This window comes from Danio rerio, chromosome 18 (genome assembly GCF_049306965.1).
Source record: "Danio rerio strain Tuebingen ecotype United States chromosome 18, GRCz12tu, whole genome shotgun sequence".
Taxonomy (NCBI): domain Eukaryota; kingdom Metazoa; phylum Chordata; class Actinopteri; order Cypriniformes; family Danionidae; genus Danio; species Danio rerio.
Window position 1 is genome coordinate 16,174,537 of NC_133193.1, and position 17,347 is coordinate 16,191,883.

Genomic DNA, 17,347 nt, shown 5'->3' on the forward strand with positions numbered 1-17,347 from the left:
CCGCCCCTACTCAATATTCAGTTTCGGTCGGAAGTGCAATAACATACTGAAATAAAAGTCTCAGCAACTTCTGGTTCACACTGACTTTAAAATTATCCAGTCAGCTGCAATTGAAATCTACACTCACAAATTAATAAAGTAAAGAAATGTGTAACATAGAAAATACGAAGTGCATTTTGGAAAACAAAAAGGCCAAAAGCATAAAGTTATCAGGTGCTTGAAAAAAAAGTTTTTCTTTTATTTTGCAGTGTCTTGCCTTAAAAACAGGGAGAGATTACCCAGAGGTCTTCAGACACATGTCAGTGTATGGTGGAACTGCTTGTAAGTTTTACACGAATGCAGAGTCATAAAGAACAGGCAGACGAGGTCAGAGGTGAAAGTGCTCCAGTGTCAGAGATCTACTGCAGTATTGACATTCACTGAACTCATTTATGGCAGCGCCGTGTGCTTGGAGTCCAGAGCAGAACAAAGCGCTCCCGCAGGACAAACGCAATCAGTCTGGATCACTGGCATCTGGGAATGATTCTGGACCGGGCACATGGGTGAAGCTGGATGGGTGGCTGAGAAAGCGCATACAAAACTCTGCCATGATTTACTCATCTTACACTTGTTCCAAACCTGAGTTTCCAGCCTGATCTCATGGGAAAATGTAAGTAATTTACGTTTTGTCAGTTTAGTGGCAATTTCATACAAGCAAGTTCAGTCGTACAGAGACGTACAGTTTTAAAATGGAGGCATGGCATCCAACCCCATGCTAAAACCTAACCGACATTGAGTGATGAGCAAATCGTACTAAATTGTACGAATTAGATCGTACAAATTCATATGAATGAGCCACTAAATCAAAATGTTACGAATTGCAGTGAGATTGCGTTGGAGTTTTTTAATTATGTTAAACATGAAGGAAGAGATTTTTGAAAATGTTGGAAACTGATAGCCATTGACATTTTCCTGCCAATGGCTATGACTACTAATTTCCAATAATCTTTAAAATACCTTGATTTGCACTTGTAATGCATTGTATTTTATTATTATATTTTTATTAAGATGCTATATAAAAATTAAATATACAATAGTAGTTCATTTATATATGTATTAGTATTAACTAGGGCCAGACAGAATCTGCAGACATTTTGTGCTATTTCTGCTAAGAATTTGGTAAAAATCTTCAGATTTATGCAGAATGAATTTGGAAGTATCGTAACCTAAAGCTCAAAATAAGAAATAAAAAGAATACTTTATAATAATAATAATATCAATAATAATATAAACATTTTAATTTGTATTCTTTTTCCAATATTTCTCAAATGCTGTTCAAAGGAGATAAGATTTTTTTCAACACATTTTTTAAAAATTAAATAACTCACTTCTAATAACAATTTTAATTTTGTTCTTTTTTCTTGATGACATTTTACTAGTAATTTTGCAATATACTAGTATAAATACTAGTTAAAGTGCAATTTAAAGGTTTAACAAGCTAATACTGTAAGTTTAACTAGGCAAGTTTGGTTCATCCAAGTCATTGGATAGTAGTAATTTGTTTTGTAGCCAATCAAAAAGTAATAACATTCTTAATAGGGCCAATAATACTGAATTTAAGCAACCCAGGCTCATTCTGAAAACATACCACTATATACACATTTCTGAAGAGTGCCAGTATGTCCCAGAAGGTTCTTGCGTAAATCCACCAGAGGTCGCTGTCGACTGACTGACTGACTGAACGGTTGACTGACCCACCCTTCTCCTTCCCTTAACCCAACCAATAGTGTTTTCAAAAGCATCGATTAACCCGCCCACCCACTTCCACAACTGACGGTTTTAAAAAGCAATCCAGAAAATTAAAAGTCTGATTTTTACCACGTTTTCAGATTTTACCTCATTCTCACCCTGTTATTTACTTGTTTATTTTATTTTTTGGCTTCTATTTTTGTCTTACATGTTTCTGGAATCATTCTTCGCTGGATTTAAACTCAATATGATAAGGAACAGCATAACGTTCATTTTAAAGATGAAATGCAGCCATACGTACTCCTGGCTACATAATTTGCGATCTCCAGAAATGCATATAGGGCTACGTTTTCAAAATGAGTCTATGTTAACATTTAAAAAACATTTTAAAATGTTTAAATTGCTTTTAATACAACCAAACAAGCAAAAAAAGACTTTTTCCAGAAGAAATAATATTATCGAAAATACTGTGAAAATTATCTTGCTCTGTTAAACAACACTTAATCATAAAATAAAAATTAATCATAAAATAATTCTGACTTCAATTGTATATTCCGGCCTAATTAGAAAAAATATCAGCTGTGATTAAGCCTGTCTGACCAGCACAAACCAGTATATCTGAATTCAAACCAAATTGTCTGAATCATAGATCATGAACCAATGTGTAAAGTAAACAACTCCATCATTATTTCTCTCCCACACACAGAGCAGATATTTCAGAACACAGTTTTTGAAGTCCGCCTGTCGCTTTAGCTCCTCTGCAAATGCTGTAAGCATGCAGAAGCTGCTAGCACAAAACCAACAGGTCCTTTTCTCCAATGTCCAATGACAGATTCAAATCCACAACTACGCAAAAAGATCTACTGCATATACATATGGTGCAATTTAAAAAGGCAGGCTCCAGGCTGACTTTAACTGTGCTGATCAACACTGGATCTGTTCGGCCTCGTCTGCTCCCTTCAGGCACTAACTGCAGGATTTTAATGGCACAGGAAGGATTCGGTTTCAAAGATCCAATAGCGGGCAGCCTGAAGCACAATTCAGCTCTAATGAAACATGACTCTCCTAGTTATCAGAACAAAAGCCAAAGAGACCTTTTCTGATGTATTCATAATAATATCTGATAAAACCGCAATTATTAAATTGCAAAGGCTGAGATTTGATTGGATATATGAACTGTTTATATGAAAATGTGGTATATGCAAACTGCACAGCCCCGGAAACTGACACATGAATAAATGTTTGATGGTGTAAGATTTCATAACAGAGTTTTAGACAACCAATTTTACAGCTGCTATGTAAAATAGAATTATTTTTATTTATTTTTTCACAAGTAATCTTTTTATTATTTTACCATACATCTTTATTCAGTAGTTTTCATATTTCTGTTGTGTAAAAATATATTAATATTTTATAATTAATAAAGGTAAAACTTTAGATAAATACCAATCTCTCTTATTACCTGCCTATAATTAAGATATTGGCCGTATATTAGTACTTATAAAGTACAGATTCTGCTTGATCTTATTCAACATCTTTAACCTCACAAATATATAAACATAACAACTAAATTAATAAGTGGCAAATTGGGAGTTTGCTGTGGTAAAAGTCGATGGTTTGTTAATAGTAAGGATTATACCTTTAAAAAGTATAATAATATTGTTATTAATGGCTTATTATTTAAGCCATTTCTGAAATTAAATTACAATTTTTTGTCCAAACTGTGCAACCTTAAGAAAAATGAATTAAAAAAATATATTTTATTTATTTACTTATTCAATATATATCATTTTTAATCACATTTTAAATCATAGTCATATTTTTTATCAGACAACAACCCACAATTCCGCTGAGATTAGGTTGTGTTATCAATACCAAGGTTTGTTACAGTCACCCAAAATGCATTCAACAACCTTCCTCAACCCACAAATGTCACAACGATCATTGCAACCCTTAACATTTTAATTGCCAAAATACCTCTGGTATTGGTTGCCATGTCTGCCACCTTCTGAAACGCATCAAGAAACGCTGCGGTCGCCAACACTGTGGTTCTGTCAAGAGAGTAAACAGCAAAACATTTACAGACATCAGCGCCAGCACTGATTAAGAACAGCAACAGAACAGTTGAAAATCAATCTGATTCACATCTTGAGAACGTCCCAAATGCGGACTAGTGCTCTTGTGGACTTCGGTCAACGTACATCCATGAAGAGTTTGTCCCATTTGTCATTTTTTGTTTCATAGGGAGCTCAATTTTTCATTACTCTGGCATATTGTATTATCCAACAATCTGAAATTATGAAAATTAAAATTGGCTTTATTATAGTAACAATGTCGTAACCATGCTATTGGAGGGTTATCATTAGTATAACCACAGTTTTGATTCAAATATAAAGGTTAAACTGTGATTCTATCATTATTGTTACACCTTAATGCGAGTATAGTTCCTAGAGATTTTGACCTAGAAAATAGCTTTTATTTTCCATCAGTCTTAGTAAGTTTTAAAAAGAAAAATGATTAAAACTCCTTTTTTGTCACTTTTGAGATGCTAATGGTCTAATCCGATTCAATGATTTATGCTAAGCTAAGCTAAAAGTGCTCCCTTCAGACCCAAAGATCAGCTAAACGGATTCAGAAATGATAACGTTTAAATCTATAGGACTTTTAAAATAAGTCTATTTTTCCAAAAAGTATCTGTTCTGGCACTAGTACTGCTTCAAAAGTATCAATTTAGCATCAATGTCATCAAAATAAAACATTATAACCACCCAGGGTGATATTTGAGACGAGGCTTGTATGAAATGATTAAACAATAGAAGTGTTGTAGTGTTAGATCACCTTAGCTGGGAGTGCAGTTTGGTGGCCTTTGTGATGAAGTCTTCCCACACTGGATAGGAGTACTAGGAATGAAGACAGACATATAAGACAATGAGTAAAGATGTCACATCTCAACATTAATACGCATGCAGGTACTTCAACACAGGCTCATCTAGAACGTCATGTACCACAAAGAGAGCAAAACACTTCAGATGAGGACCAGATGTCTCATTGAACACAAACAGTCACAACACTCCACCATCTGCTTTTTGGAAGAACATTCACTGCAAGAACAGCACCAGAATCTCATCCAGGTGGACTGACCAAGTCTGTCCTCATGGCTTTATATGCTGTCAAAAAAGATACTAGTGTGTATACTATAGACTTTTAAAAGGAAAATTTGACTAAAAATTTCATAAAGAAATAAAGAAAGGTAAGATTTATGTGGTGATTTTATATACAGGGGTTAGACTATAAAAACTGGAAGCCTGGTTTTAGACTACAGTAATTCATTAGTATGGTGTAGGAGCTCCTTTTGGAGCCAATCCAGCACCAATTCATATTGGGAATGACAGATACAAGTCCTGCACAGTGGCCAGGTTGGTGGAGGACATTTCCTGACTCGCTCCTGCAAAAACCCCAAAGTTTAGATCTGGTGACTGTGCAGGCCATGGGAGATGTTTAACTTCACTTTCATGTTCATCCAAATCATTCTGTCAGCAGTCTTGCTGTGTGAATTGGTGCATTATTGCCCTAATACATGGCACCGTTTTCAGGATATAATGTTTGAACCACTGAGTGCACATGATCCTCCAGAATGGTTCAGTAGTCCTTGGCAATGACACTCCCATCTAGCATGAGTATTAAGTCTAGTGAATGTCATGATATTGCAGTCCAAAACATCACTGATCCACCCCATGCTTCACTCTGTGCATGCACCAATCTGAGTGGTACGCTTCTTTGGGGCTTCTCCACACCATAACTCTCCCAGATATGGGAAGGTCAGCGAAGTTTGACTCATCAGAAAGCAATACATGTTTCACATTGTCAACAGCACAAAATTTTCACTGCTGGTACCACTGAAATTGACGTTTGGCATCGGCAAGTTAACTAACAATAACTAATGAAACTTTATTACAAAGTGTGACCAAACACATATTAAATGCATTGCGAAAAAAGTCAAAAGAAATTATGTTTTTGTGTTATTTACAATTATTAAAATAAGTAAATCATGCGTCACCTACGTTGTTTATGTTAAAATAAATGTAACTTTAGGCGGTTCATTCCACTGTGGCAACCCCAGATTAATAAAGGAACTAAGCCGGGAAAAAATGAATGAATGAATTTAACTTTAAGTCAATTTAATGTAATATACTGGTAGTTTAAATGACTAAAGTTAACTAGAATGAGTAAAGTTAACTATATTCAACTTAAAAATACAAGGCAGCAACTTGTTTTTTTTCCAGTGTCTATTTTAACATTTAAAATAAATAAAGTCAAGAATTTATTAACAGTTAATAAAAAACAAATGAAAAACTGATTATCAGAGGTCTAAGACTTTCACATTGGATCATTTCAGGGGAAAGTCTGTCTTTAATAAACTCAACTTTCTAGGCGCAGGACGGAGGAATCTTTGTAGAATTGTGCTGACAGCTCTTGTTAAGGTTGGAATAAGGTTGTTTTGCATGGTCTCCGACAGCCATGATCTTTCATTCAGAGGTTAAGACAATCATCTGTCTGGAAATCCTTGGTCTCTATCCACATTACAGTTAAAAAAAATAGGTCAAAACTCGCTGAATGAGCACATTCTGGCATCAGGTTTGCTGACACAGACACTAAACATGGAAACACAACCCCTAAAAAGGAAAAGACAGCTAGGCTACAAGGAAGAGCACCTGTGATATTTCATAAAAAGCAAAAAGAGTCTGATTTTGTGTGTGTGTGTGTGTTTTGAAACATATTTCTGTTTAGCAGATAATTGTAAAAACAAAAAAGACCCCCTAATAGTTATGTTCTAATAAAATGGCTCTTTGTGGATTATGTGGGATATTGCATAAACTTAGATTATGAAAAAGTCCACATAGAAAAACTGACATTGGAAATCGCATACTTTCTTACAACATAGCAGGCGGGCAAATGTGACAAAAGATATGCCAGATTTATAAATAATAAATTTATAACAGTATTTATAAAAATAAAACACTGAAAAATGAGTAATTAAAGATTATTAATTGGATTTACTATATTTTTAGGGTAAGTGCTTGCAAACAATTTATATGGGCTGGATTTAAACAGAAATTAAGTTGAACATAACTAAATTGAGTTTGATTGTTTAAATTCAACCCCTTTAAATTGTTTTCAACCACTTACCTTAAATATTGTAGTAAATCCAGTCCAAAAGTATGACGTATTACATTCTCTGAGATTCTGAAGTGCGCATATGATGGACACTTTACTTCCCATGAGGCCACAGGAAAGGATTTGTCACGTAACCGATGCTGCTAGGTCACAAAATAATGATAACATATCCAGATTGCATACGCACATTCATATTATATAACACGTTTTTAAGCAGTGGTGGATTAATTACTTTTCAAAAAATGACTCTGGATGCAATCATACAGAGTAAAAAGCTTTATAGCTCATAGGTTCGGGTTCTGTTAGATCGACATGACCTTCTAACATGCTGTTTTTTAATTCTAATTTACATTTTAAAATAGTTTTACTGTGACTTTTCATGAACTTGATGAATAAATGTGAAAAACAAAAACACGTTTACCCAATTATAAACTTACATGTACCTTTACTCTTTCCTAAACAGTCAAAGCCATTATTATTTAAATGCCACAGATGGTTAATTAGCTTTTAAGTAACAAGACGAGAAGAGCATGAGGAGATTGAGACTGAAATAGATGAAGCAGGAAGGTTGTTGCAGGTTAAGAAGACGCTGTCAATTTAATTCATCCCACAATGGGCAAGAGCTTCATTGAATAATATGATCATCTTATTGGATGTACACAAGAGCATATTGTTATATATTGTTTTCATTTTCAAGAGTTCAAACTTAGCTGATGATTTGTTATAAAGCTTGTTTGGCATCCTGTCCCGGGAGAGTGGCCTGAGCTCATAAGATCCTCAAGCCTGGAACTCCCTCCCATTTGCAGGGCAAGAGGAGAGTTTGAGCTCCGATGGATCTCAAGAACTCCCTGCTGTAGTAGCCAATGAACAGATAGTGATTGCTCTTAAGAGATAACTACTTACTAGGAGCAGGTCTATGATGCCAATTTGTATAATTAACTTAAGGTGCATGTTTCTGGATGATGGGAGGAAACAGGGGAACCCGGGGGAAACCCACGTGAGCATGGGGAGAAAGTGTAAACTCCGCACAGAAACACCGGCTGGCTTGGTAAGGACTAATACCAGTGATGTTCTTGCTGTGAGGGAATAGTGCGAACCACTGGGCCACTGTGCCACCCATCCAGGAAAGAAGGAGGAGTAGGGGAGGAAGGGGGTATTCTTCAAAACGAAGATGGCTGTTATATACTGCAGGGTATTTATAGTGGCTTAGGAATCTTGCACTCTGTTAGGGTTAAACTTTGTGATTACACAGCAAATTACATTCTGAAATGTGGTTTCTGGTTATTATTATCCAACTCAACATGGCAGATCCTGTGATATGACTACTGCAGTTTGGCTTATTTTTATATACAGTATATATATATATATATATATATATATATATATATATATATATATATATATATATATATAGAGAGAGAGAGAGAGAGAGAGAGAGAGAGAGAGAGAGAGAGAGAGAGAGAGATCACATCAGAGTTGATTTTGAACAAATAGACCTGCAAAATATGGAATTTTTGCATTGATATTGCAATGTGCGCATGCATATTAGTCACATCACAGGATCTGCAATGTCACATCAGTATTAAAATTGACCAGTAGCCACGTTTGACAACACTCATGACTTGTGGAGTCATTGCAACGTTTAACCATAAATTTGATCCATATACGTTTAACCATAACATTTATCATTTATGTGTTTTTTTTATCATGAAATGCATCCAGTCCAATTACATTGTATTATTACATTTCTATATCTGAATATTGCTAGACTTCCAGAAAATCATATTTATATTATATCTGCTCTACTGTATTTCCCAATGTTTGTGATTGGTTTAATATATTCCTTTGTAGACACTCACTTACAAAATCATCACAATGTATATAAAATGATTTTTTTTTTTTTTCAAATAGACCTAATCATTTTATCTGGTGAAATTATACTCCATGTCACAATAAACTGTATATCGCAGAAAAAAATATTGCAATGTCATTTTTTCCAACATTGTGCAGCAGTAAAACATGTGAACACAGACATATTATATGTTGCTTAAGAGAAGAGCCATTCTAGTATTATGATTGGAATCAGTAACAAAGGCCAAATAAGACTTTGAAGAACAGCCAAATTATGTGATTATTTGTTAGACTCCATGCTAGTTTATCTCAGCAGCGCAGCTCTTGTGGCCAATAAACACATTAAACAAGAGGACTGAAAGATCTAACATTTTAACCCCAGAAAAAACAAACCGTTCACTCAAAACTGAGAATTCTGTCAGCATTTACTCACCCTTCACTTGGCACAAAACTGTTTCAGTTTCTTTCTTCTGCTGAACCTAAAAAAGATATTTTGAAAAAAACTGCAAAACGTTTCTGGCTTTCTTCAGAATATCTTCTATTAAGTTCAGTAGATAAAAAGATCCACATAAAGGTTTGAAACCACTTGAAGGATAGTAAATAATATGTCAATTTTCATTTTTGGGTAGAACTATCTCTTTAAAAATGCTATTGGCTCAATCTGTCCAACCCAGGCTCATTGAAAATATGTGCCAATGACAACATTTTTGAGAACTGGCAAATATTTACCTTGGAATACTTTGTCTTGCAGTTTTTACAAAACCACTAGAGGGCGCTGTGTACATTTTTGACAATCTTAAATACATTACAGGGGCAGGTTTTGTCATTTCCTTGTAAATCCACCAGAAAGCGCTGTGGACATTTCTGCGCATATTAATGTCCTTTTCATGCGCATGCGGGTCAGCTGGCCATCATACATAATCAGGGCATATGCAAGAATCCTAACGGTAATTTTAATACCATTTTAAGACTTTTTAATGGCCTTCTCAGAATATTTGAACACCTCATCGGCACTTCAAGTTCTATTCAGTATCAAACCTTAAACTTAATAAACAGTTGTTAATAAATATGTTTTTTCGGAGTCAAACACTTTGGATAACGCTTGAACAAAATTTAAAACCTCGCAAAATACAATTAAGACTTTTTAATATCTTTTAAGGGCCTTAATTTCCTCATAATTGATATATTAACTTTTAATACTTTTTAACACCCCACAGACACCCTGCTAATACATTAGCTTGATGTCCATCGTCTGATCCACCTCCCAAATGTGGCGCCATTCACAGTGAGCTATCCCAAGCAAACCACTCATGCAAGAAAAGCCATCTATATGCACTGAAAAAACACTGTAGTAATAATTTGCACAAATGAATTTTAAGTAAATTTTACAACCTTAGATCAGGTACAATTAACTTGTCAATATCATGTAAAGTTTACTTTATTTAGGAGTGTTAGGTTAAAGATTAAGTAAAAGTTAATTGATTATCTTTACTTTTGAGTCTTTATTTATTTATTTATTTAAATGAACCAAGTTATGTCCTTTTCTTGTTTTAGCAGAAGGAACATTGATTTTATCAATTCAAATCAATCTAATTAGCAATAATTTAGTACATTTGGTGCAACTTGGTTTATTTAAGAAACACATTTCCACTTGAAACATGATATTTCACTTTATTTTAACAAAGTATTTATTCAACAAATTTATTTAGCAAGAGCAAATTCACTTTATAAATGCTTACTGGTGTCAGCGCTAGTGTTAGCACAGCTGTGATTTTCTGAGTGAAGCGTCAAACATAAATGCTGATAATAAAAATGCCAGTGCCACGGATGCTGCTCTTCTGCAAGGTGGTAACCTTAAAACTAAAAGACATACTCAAAACTGTTCTAATGATGCTCAAACTCTAAAAAGTCTCTTTCAAATTTAAGCACCTAAGATTGCTTTTATTTTCAAAATACTTTTATTTTTATTCATTCCCTTGCAAAGCATGTTGGGAACTATCCATTATGACATATCCATTATTAAAACGTACTTAATATTACTAGGTTTGTGACGATTGCAAAATATTTAATTATTACGAGTAAATGAATATAAGTATTTAACTTTTTCCACTCATTTCATTTATTACATGAAGTAAATGTGTAAATATTAAATATGTACTTCTAGTTATCCTTGACACTTAATATAACAATTTAAAAATTATTATTAGTCTATTTATTAGATTTGACTACACTAAAACGTCATTTCTTTCAGTGTGGACATAAGCAGTCAGTGGCACCACCTTATAGTGTTTATCTTCCACATAAAATGCAGCCATATGTACCCGCGAGCACATATTTCAGGGTTCTCAAAAAATGTACACCAGGGCACATTTTCCCAATGAGCCTGTATTAAATCTGTCATATCAAGCCTTGTGTTTATCTGTAAACCCAAAAAGCAGCTGAAACATAAAGCATTCACTGAAAATGTTAAGTATGTAGAAAAATGTTTGCTTAATTTATAAATGACTTAAATTATTTCTTAACTTAATAATATTTAGATTACATTTTTGAAGTGAAAGCACATGTGCACGTTTTTCAGTGCTTCGCTTCCAATTATTCTTACAAAAATAGCTTCCATAAACCTTTGGCCAGAGCTGTAAACTCTTTTTATTGATCTCCAGTCTGCCAAGTGAAATCGCTGAGCAGAGAAATGCTCATTTTTTGGGAGAGGAGTTGCCCTATCTACTCGAATCATCTCTGACATTACAACACTCTCCGGCTGCAACCTCTTCACCGGTGCTGATAAACTGCATGTCATACAAGCTGAACGTTGCCAGCTTTGGGCCTGAGCCAAGTCTGAAGCCGTTCACAATATATGAACTCCAGATCTGGCATCTGGCCACTGAACTTCACTCAAACGCCAACTTTCAGCAATAACATTCACTACTGGAGCCGCATGAGAACATGGAAACCATTTATGGAACAGTACGTTCAACCGCAGGCTTCTGCTCCAGCAACGCAACAGGCTGGAAAGCACTCCAAAATACAAAAAGCTTGGAAAAGAAATCATATCTGAGAGATGGCCATGAGAGGTTTAAATGTTACATATTAAACTGAACTTATCCACACAAATGTGCAGAAACCTTGAACCTTTCAGCAACAACATCATGCGGTTAGTTGAGGAAACACATTCACAGTTTTCCCCTCAATAAATAATACTTATTGATAGTTGTTGTAATTATATTTAAGAGGTTTAAAAGAGAGTTATGCAGAATAAATAACTAATATGCACTTTATATGCATAATAAACAGTCAGTGTAGTATAATTCGCATAAAAATCAACTAATAATGAATATGTTCCTTAATTTAAAGTGTTACCAATTCTACATTCTATTTTAACTCTATATTTTTACATACTTTTTAGACGATATGACATATTTTGCATAATAATACAGTAAAAGTTTGGCTTGTCTTCATCAAGGACTACAAACATTTCCTCTCACAGGAATACTTCACCCAAAAATTTTAATGCAGTCATTTTTATCACCTGAAATACATTCAAAAGGTATTTCGTTAAACATTTGTCACCAAACTAAACACTAATCGAAAAATACTATGGAAGTCAATGGAGAACATTCAGGGTATATACAGGAATCAAAGAGTGAACATTTTAAGACCTTTTTAAGACTGTTTATATACATTTTAAGACCTTATAGCCACTTTAGGTTTCAACCAGAAACACTGGCGAGATTTTAACTTACAGTATATTTACTAAATATTAATGTAAGAAACTAATCCAAAACTAAAACATCATTCATATGCTAAATGACAATCTATTAACTCAAGCTAATTCAGCAGGTTGACACCTGTAGAACTGCAGAAATAATGGTTTTGCGTGAGTTACTGCAGTAAACAAAGCAGCCTGATTTCAAATCTAGCAGGATTTCATTGATTTCACAAACTACAGAGCATCCTAATATTTGCAGATTAAATTCAGGCAAACTTCAGCATACAACCATACATTAAAATGATATAAGATTTAATACCTCACAAAATAGCATTTAAGACTCTTTTTTATACTTTTTAAAGGCCTTAAATTTCTCTACATTAATTTATCAACTTTTAATACTTTTTAAGACCCCGCGGACACCCTGACATTATATTTTTTCTTACAAACAAGGCAATTCAAACAAGTTTGGAACAACCTCAGGTTGAGTAAACTAATTTGAATTCTAAGTATTGTCATTATTGGGTGAACATAACTATAAAATATAAACTTTGGTATATAAAATTGCAAATGGGGCTGGGCGATTAATCGAAAAGTATTCAAAATCTACATTGAGAACCTATAATCGATCTAATTTTTCCAGATAAATTTTTTTGTATTACTTTCCCTACCATACAGGTGTGTGGAGTCACGAGTCCCTCCTCTGTTAAGGCTTATTTACTTATTATTATATTAGAATTTAATATATTATGATTTATACTTTTAATATTATTCCGATAATATACTTCTGCCAAGCGCACACATACTGTCCGGCACAGCCTTCACATACCCACGCAACTCTCAAAAATGTAAATACACGTCACAACGACACATAGCATAAGCTTTGTGACTGGTCGGTTTGGTGGCGGTGACGAGGGTGGGCGGTATGAAGAGCCGCGTTTTAGGCTATGTGTGCTTTAATTTCAATCGTTCAGCGTTGATGTTCAATAAATAATCATAGATAATCAAGTAATGCACTTTTCATTCAGAAATCTCTTACTTGTAATATTCATTTATTTTCTTTTCAGCTTAGTCCCTTTATTAATCCGGGGTCACCACAGCGGAATGAACCGCCAACTTATCCAGCATATGTTTTATGCAGCGCATGCCCTTCCAGCTGCAACCTATGACTGAGAAACATCCAAACACTCTCATTCCCTCATTCACACACATATACTATGGACTATTTTAGCTAACCCAATTCCTTTATACCGCATGTCTTTGGACATCTGGACGATAACACAGGGAGAACATGCAAACTCCACACAGAAATGCAAACTGACCCAGCCGAGGCTCAAACCAGCGAACTTCTAGCTGTGAGGTGACAGCACTACCCACTGCATCACCTCACTTGTAATATGTGAACATATTTACTGTACTGAACCTGTCAGTGAACTAAGAGGGCAAAAACATAAAATAAATAAATTAAATAATCGTTCATTAATCATAATCGAGTTTAAATGTTCAATTGATCGAGATTTTGATTTTAGGCCAAATCGCTCAGCCCTAATTGCAAGTACAGTATATAAATACAATAACAAGAAGTGCAAAGAAAGAAAACCACTATTTACATGTCTTATAATATAATTTCTTGTATTGATATTATCACTTCAATTTTCATATACCAAATAGTTAGAGTGAGTTTATCCACTTTTGTCGTCAGTCAAAACAAAATTCAGTCAGCTAAACTACACCCTTAATACATTAATATCAATATTTAAAGAAAAACTTTGTATAAAAGTGTAATTGTACATCACAAGCAAGTGGGAGTTTATCTGAGCTCCACATTTAAGCTCACTCTGAAGCTTTTATATCTCTGTATGAGCCATGGGTAATCCCTGCACATTAACACTGCTTTTAGAATTCATCAATATGATAGAGGCTCAACCTGAGAGATATTCTGACTGGAGTCCAAAACAGTAAACACCTTTCGCTCATTGGACAACTAATAGCTAGGCAGACATTTAGTGCAGCATTTTTAAATCTGTAAATGCTGAGGAGTCGAGGACTATGTTAAGTGAAATTAATTGGGTTAAAATAGGATTCTTTTGGTGTAAAATGTAAACTACCATAACCATTACAAACACACTTAATAACATAATAAATAAAACATAATAAAACTTGAATATCGAATGATATTTTATAATTCCGTTCAAGCTTTTAAAAATGTGGGTGGTGGCAGAGCTTTGTATTTAAAAAATCAATCAGAAAAATAATATTAATAATTTTGTACATTTATAACCCTAACTAGAAGCACAATATTTGCTAAAATGTATTTTCTCTTTTTTAGCTTAGTGTTCTACCCATTAGTTTTGTATTTATCATGAAGTAAACGCTCGAAAATATAAATGTTTAACATATTACAGGTTGTAAAAACATCTACAAAAGGATCCAATTCACATTTCACAACAAAGCCCTCCATGCTGAGACCCCCATGTCATTAATCACAGCATCAGTGGTGCAGGCAGCTGGACCCCTAATGAAAACAAAGGCAGTAAAACACAACCATCTTTTTTCTTGCTAAATATCTGCATCAATAAAGCAGAGCTGGTACCTTCATATCATTGACGATCGCCTGAAACAATCCACCTAGAGCCCCGCACTCCTTCTCCACACTCTCCATCATGTCACCGAGCCCCGGATTGTTGTTCTGCTCCCAATGAATGAACAAAAATCGGCTGGAAGAAATATTCGGATCCCCCCCGAGAAAAAAGCTGGTTGTTCTTTTCAGGGTCTGTGCTGAAAGTGGTCCATCACATCCTAACATCAAACTCTTGTTGCTTCGGGTGTAAATGTAAGCAACACGCAGCAGATGTCGGCAAAATGGAAACAACAATTGAGGCTGTCGGGTGGCTCTGTGCCCGTTATCCAGGCGGTGATGAAGGCTGGGGTCAAAAGATCCGCTTCTCCCCTCCCAACCACCCAGTTTAGGATACAGAAGACGACTGGTGTTTCATGCTGACACTCTGTGCTGTCAAATGCGAGAGGTTTCGGCTCAAACACTGCAAGTCAGAACGCGAATTTAGGATGAAATACGGAGTCGAGTGATGCGGTGAAAGACGGACGTGATATTCGATCCACCAGGTTGGTGGGCGGGATCTGAGGGAATGGGGGCGGGGCCTATAGGGTAGACATATGGCAAGTTTGTGTGTATGTGTGTGTGCGTGTGTGGGGAGAGGACAATTGAATGGAGGGTTTTTAAAGTAGCTTTAATGTGTCTTTGTGTTGCAGGGACAAAGTTAACAGCACAGCTGCCACTGCAGGCCATTAAATGGACAGTGCACTTTTTTTAACCCTTTAGCTGTTGCTGCAAAAAAAGTTTACAAATATAAAAGAAATGTCATTTTTTTGTGGAATTTTTGAGAAAAAGGGAGGAAAACAAAGTTTGTGTTAAATGACATGATTATAATTATTATACTTAACTAACATTAAAATCTAAACTAAAACAACACATTTATACTGGATTTATGGGGAAAAGTACCTTTGAACTTTGTAATGTTTTAATAAAAATTTTCATTAATATGATGAACTAAAATAAATCAAATCTAAAGGAAACATTGATAAAAGGAAATATTTCTTTTGAAATATTTAAACTAAAAACAACAACAATCCCACAAACACTAAAAAAACTACAAAATATTATTTAAAAATGTTTGGTATGCCAAAATAACTTTGGATATACAAACTGCATAGATTTGTTGGCTGCACATCCATGATACGAACCTCCCGTTCCACCACATCTCAAAGGTGCTCTATTGGATTGAAATTGGTCACTGTGGAGGTCATTTGAGTACATGTCATGTTCAAGAAACCAGTCTGAGATGATTTGCTCTTTATGACATGGCGCGCAATCCTGCTAGAAGTAGTCATCAAAAAATGGGTGCACTGTCATCATGAATGGGTGGACATGGTCAGCATCAATACTCAGGTAGGCTGTGGCATTGACACAATGCTCAATTGAAACTAATAGGCCTAAAGTGTGCCAAGAAAATATCCCCCACACCATTACACCACCACCAGCAGCCTGAACCATTGACACAAGGTAGGATGGATCCATGCTTTCATGTTGTTGAAGCCAAACTCTGACCCTACCATCTGAATGTCGCAGCAGAAATCGAGACCCATCAGACCAGGCAATGTTTTTCCAATCTTCTATTGTCCGTCTTTGTTGTGTCTATGTGAATTGTTGCCTCGGTTTCCTGTTCTTGGCTGACAGGAGTGGCACCCGGTGTGGTCTTCTGCTGCTGTAGCCCATCTGCCTCAAGGTTCAATGTGTTGTGCGATCCCTTCTGCATATCTCGGTTGTAACGAGTGGTTATTTGAGTTCCTGTTGCCTTTCTTTCAGCTTGAACCAGTCTGGCCATTCTTCTCTGACCTCTGGCATCAACAACATTTATGTCCACAGAACTGACACATACTGGATATTTTCTCTTTTTCGGACCACTCTCTGTAAACCCTAGAGATGGTTGTGCATCATAATAGCAGTAGATCAGCAGTTTCTGAAATAATCAGACCAACCTGTTTGGCACCAACAACCATGCCACATCCTGATGCCCCATTCTGATGCTTGGTTTTAACTGCAGCAGATCGTCTTGACCATTTATACATGCCTAAATACATTGAGCTGCTGCCATGTGATTTGTCTGATAAGAAATTTGCGTTAACAAGCAGTTTGACAGGTGTACTTAAGTGGCTGATGAGTGTAGATTGATAAGATTACATAAAAATTTGAAATGTTTTTAAACCCTTTTAGATCATAGATCACTGCTACACTACATATTCACTACAATAATAATAATAATAATAATAATACAAAATATATCGAAACATTTAAAAAGTCACAAACTT

General features: G+C 35.2%; 1 protein-coding gene across 3 annotated transcripts in view; it reads right to left on the minus strand.

Moving 5' to 3' along the window:
- Nucleotides 1-15,573, minus strand: part of mtss1la (MTSS I-BAR domain containing 2a) — a 66,808-nt gene extending 51,235 nt beyond the window's left edge. For 2 of the 3 annotated variants that reach the window (XM_073929230.1, XM_009293500.5), the window contains exons 1-3: nucleotides 15,054-15,573; nucleotides 4,567-4,628; nucleotides 3,706-3,779 (exon numbers count right to left, since the gene is read on the minus strand). In XM_073929230.1, the coding sequence (XP_073785331.1) occupies nucleotides 3,706-3,779; nucleotides 4,567-4,628; nucleotides 15,054-15,266 (349 nt within the window). In that variant the 5' untranslated portion in view covers nucleotides 15,267-15,573. The remainder of the gene's footprint in view (nucleotides 1-3,705; nucleotides 3,780-4,566; nucleotides 4,629-15,053) is intronic. The other variant, NM_001044926.1, reaches the window with a different exon arrangement.
- Between the last annotated feature and the right edge of the window lie 1,774 nt (nucleotides 15,574-17,347).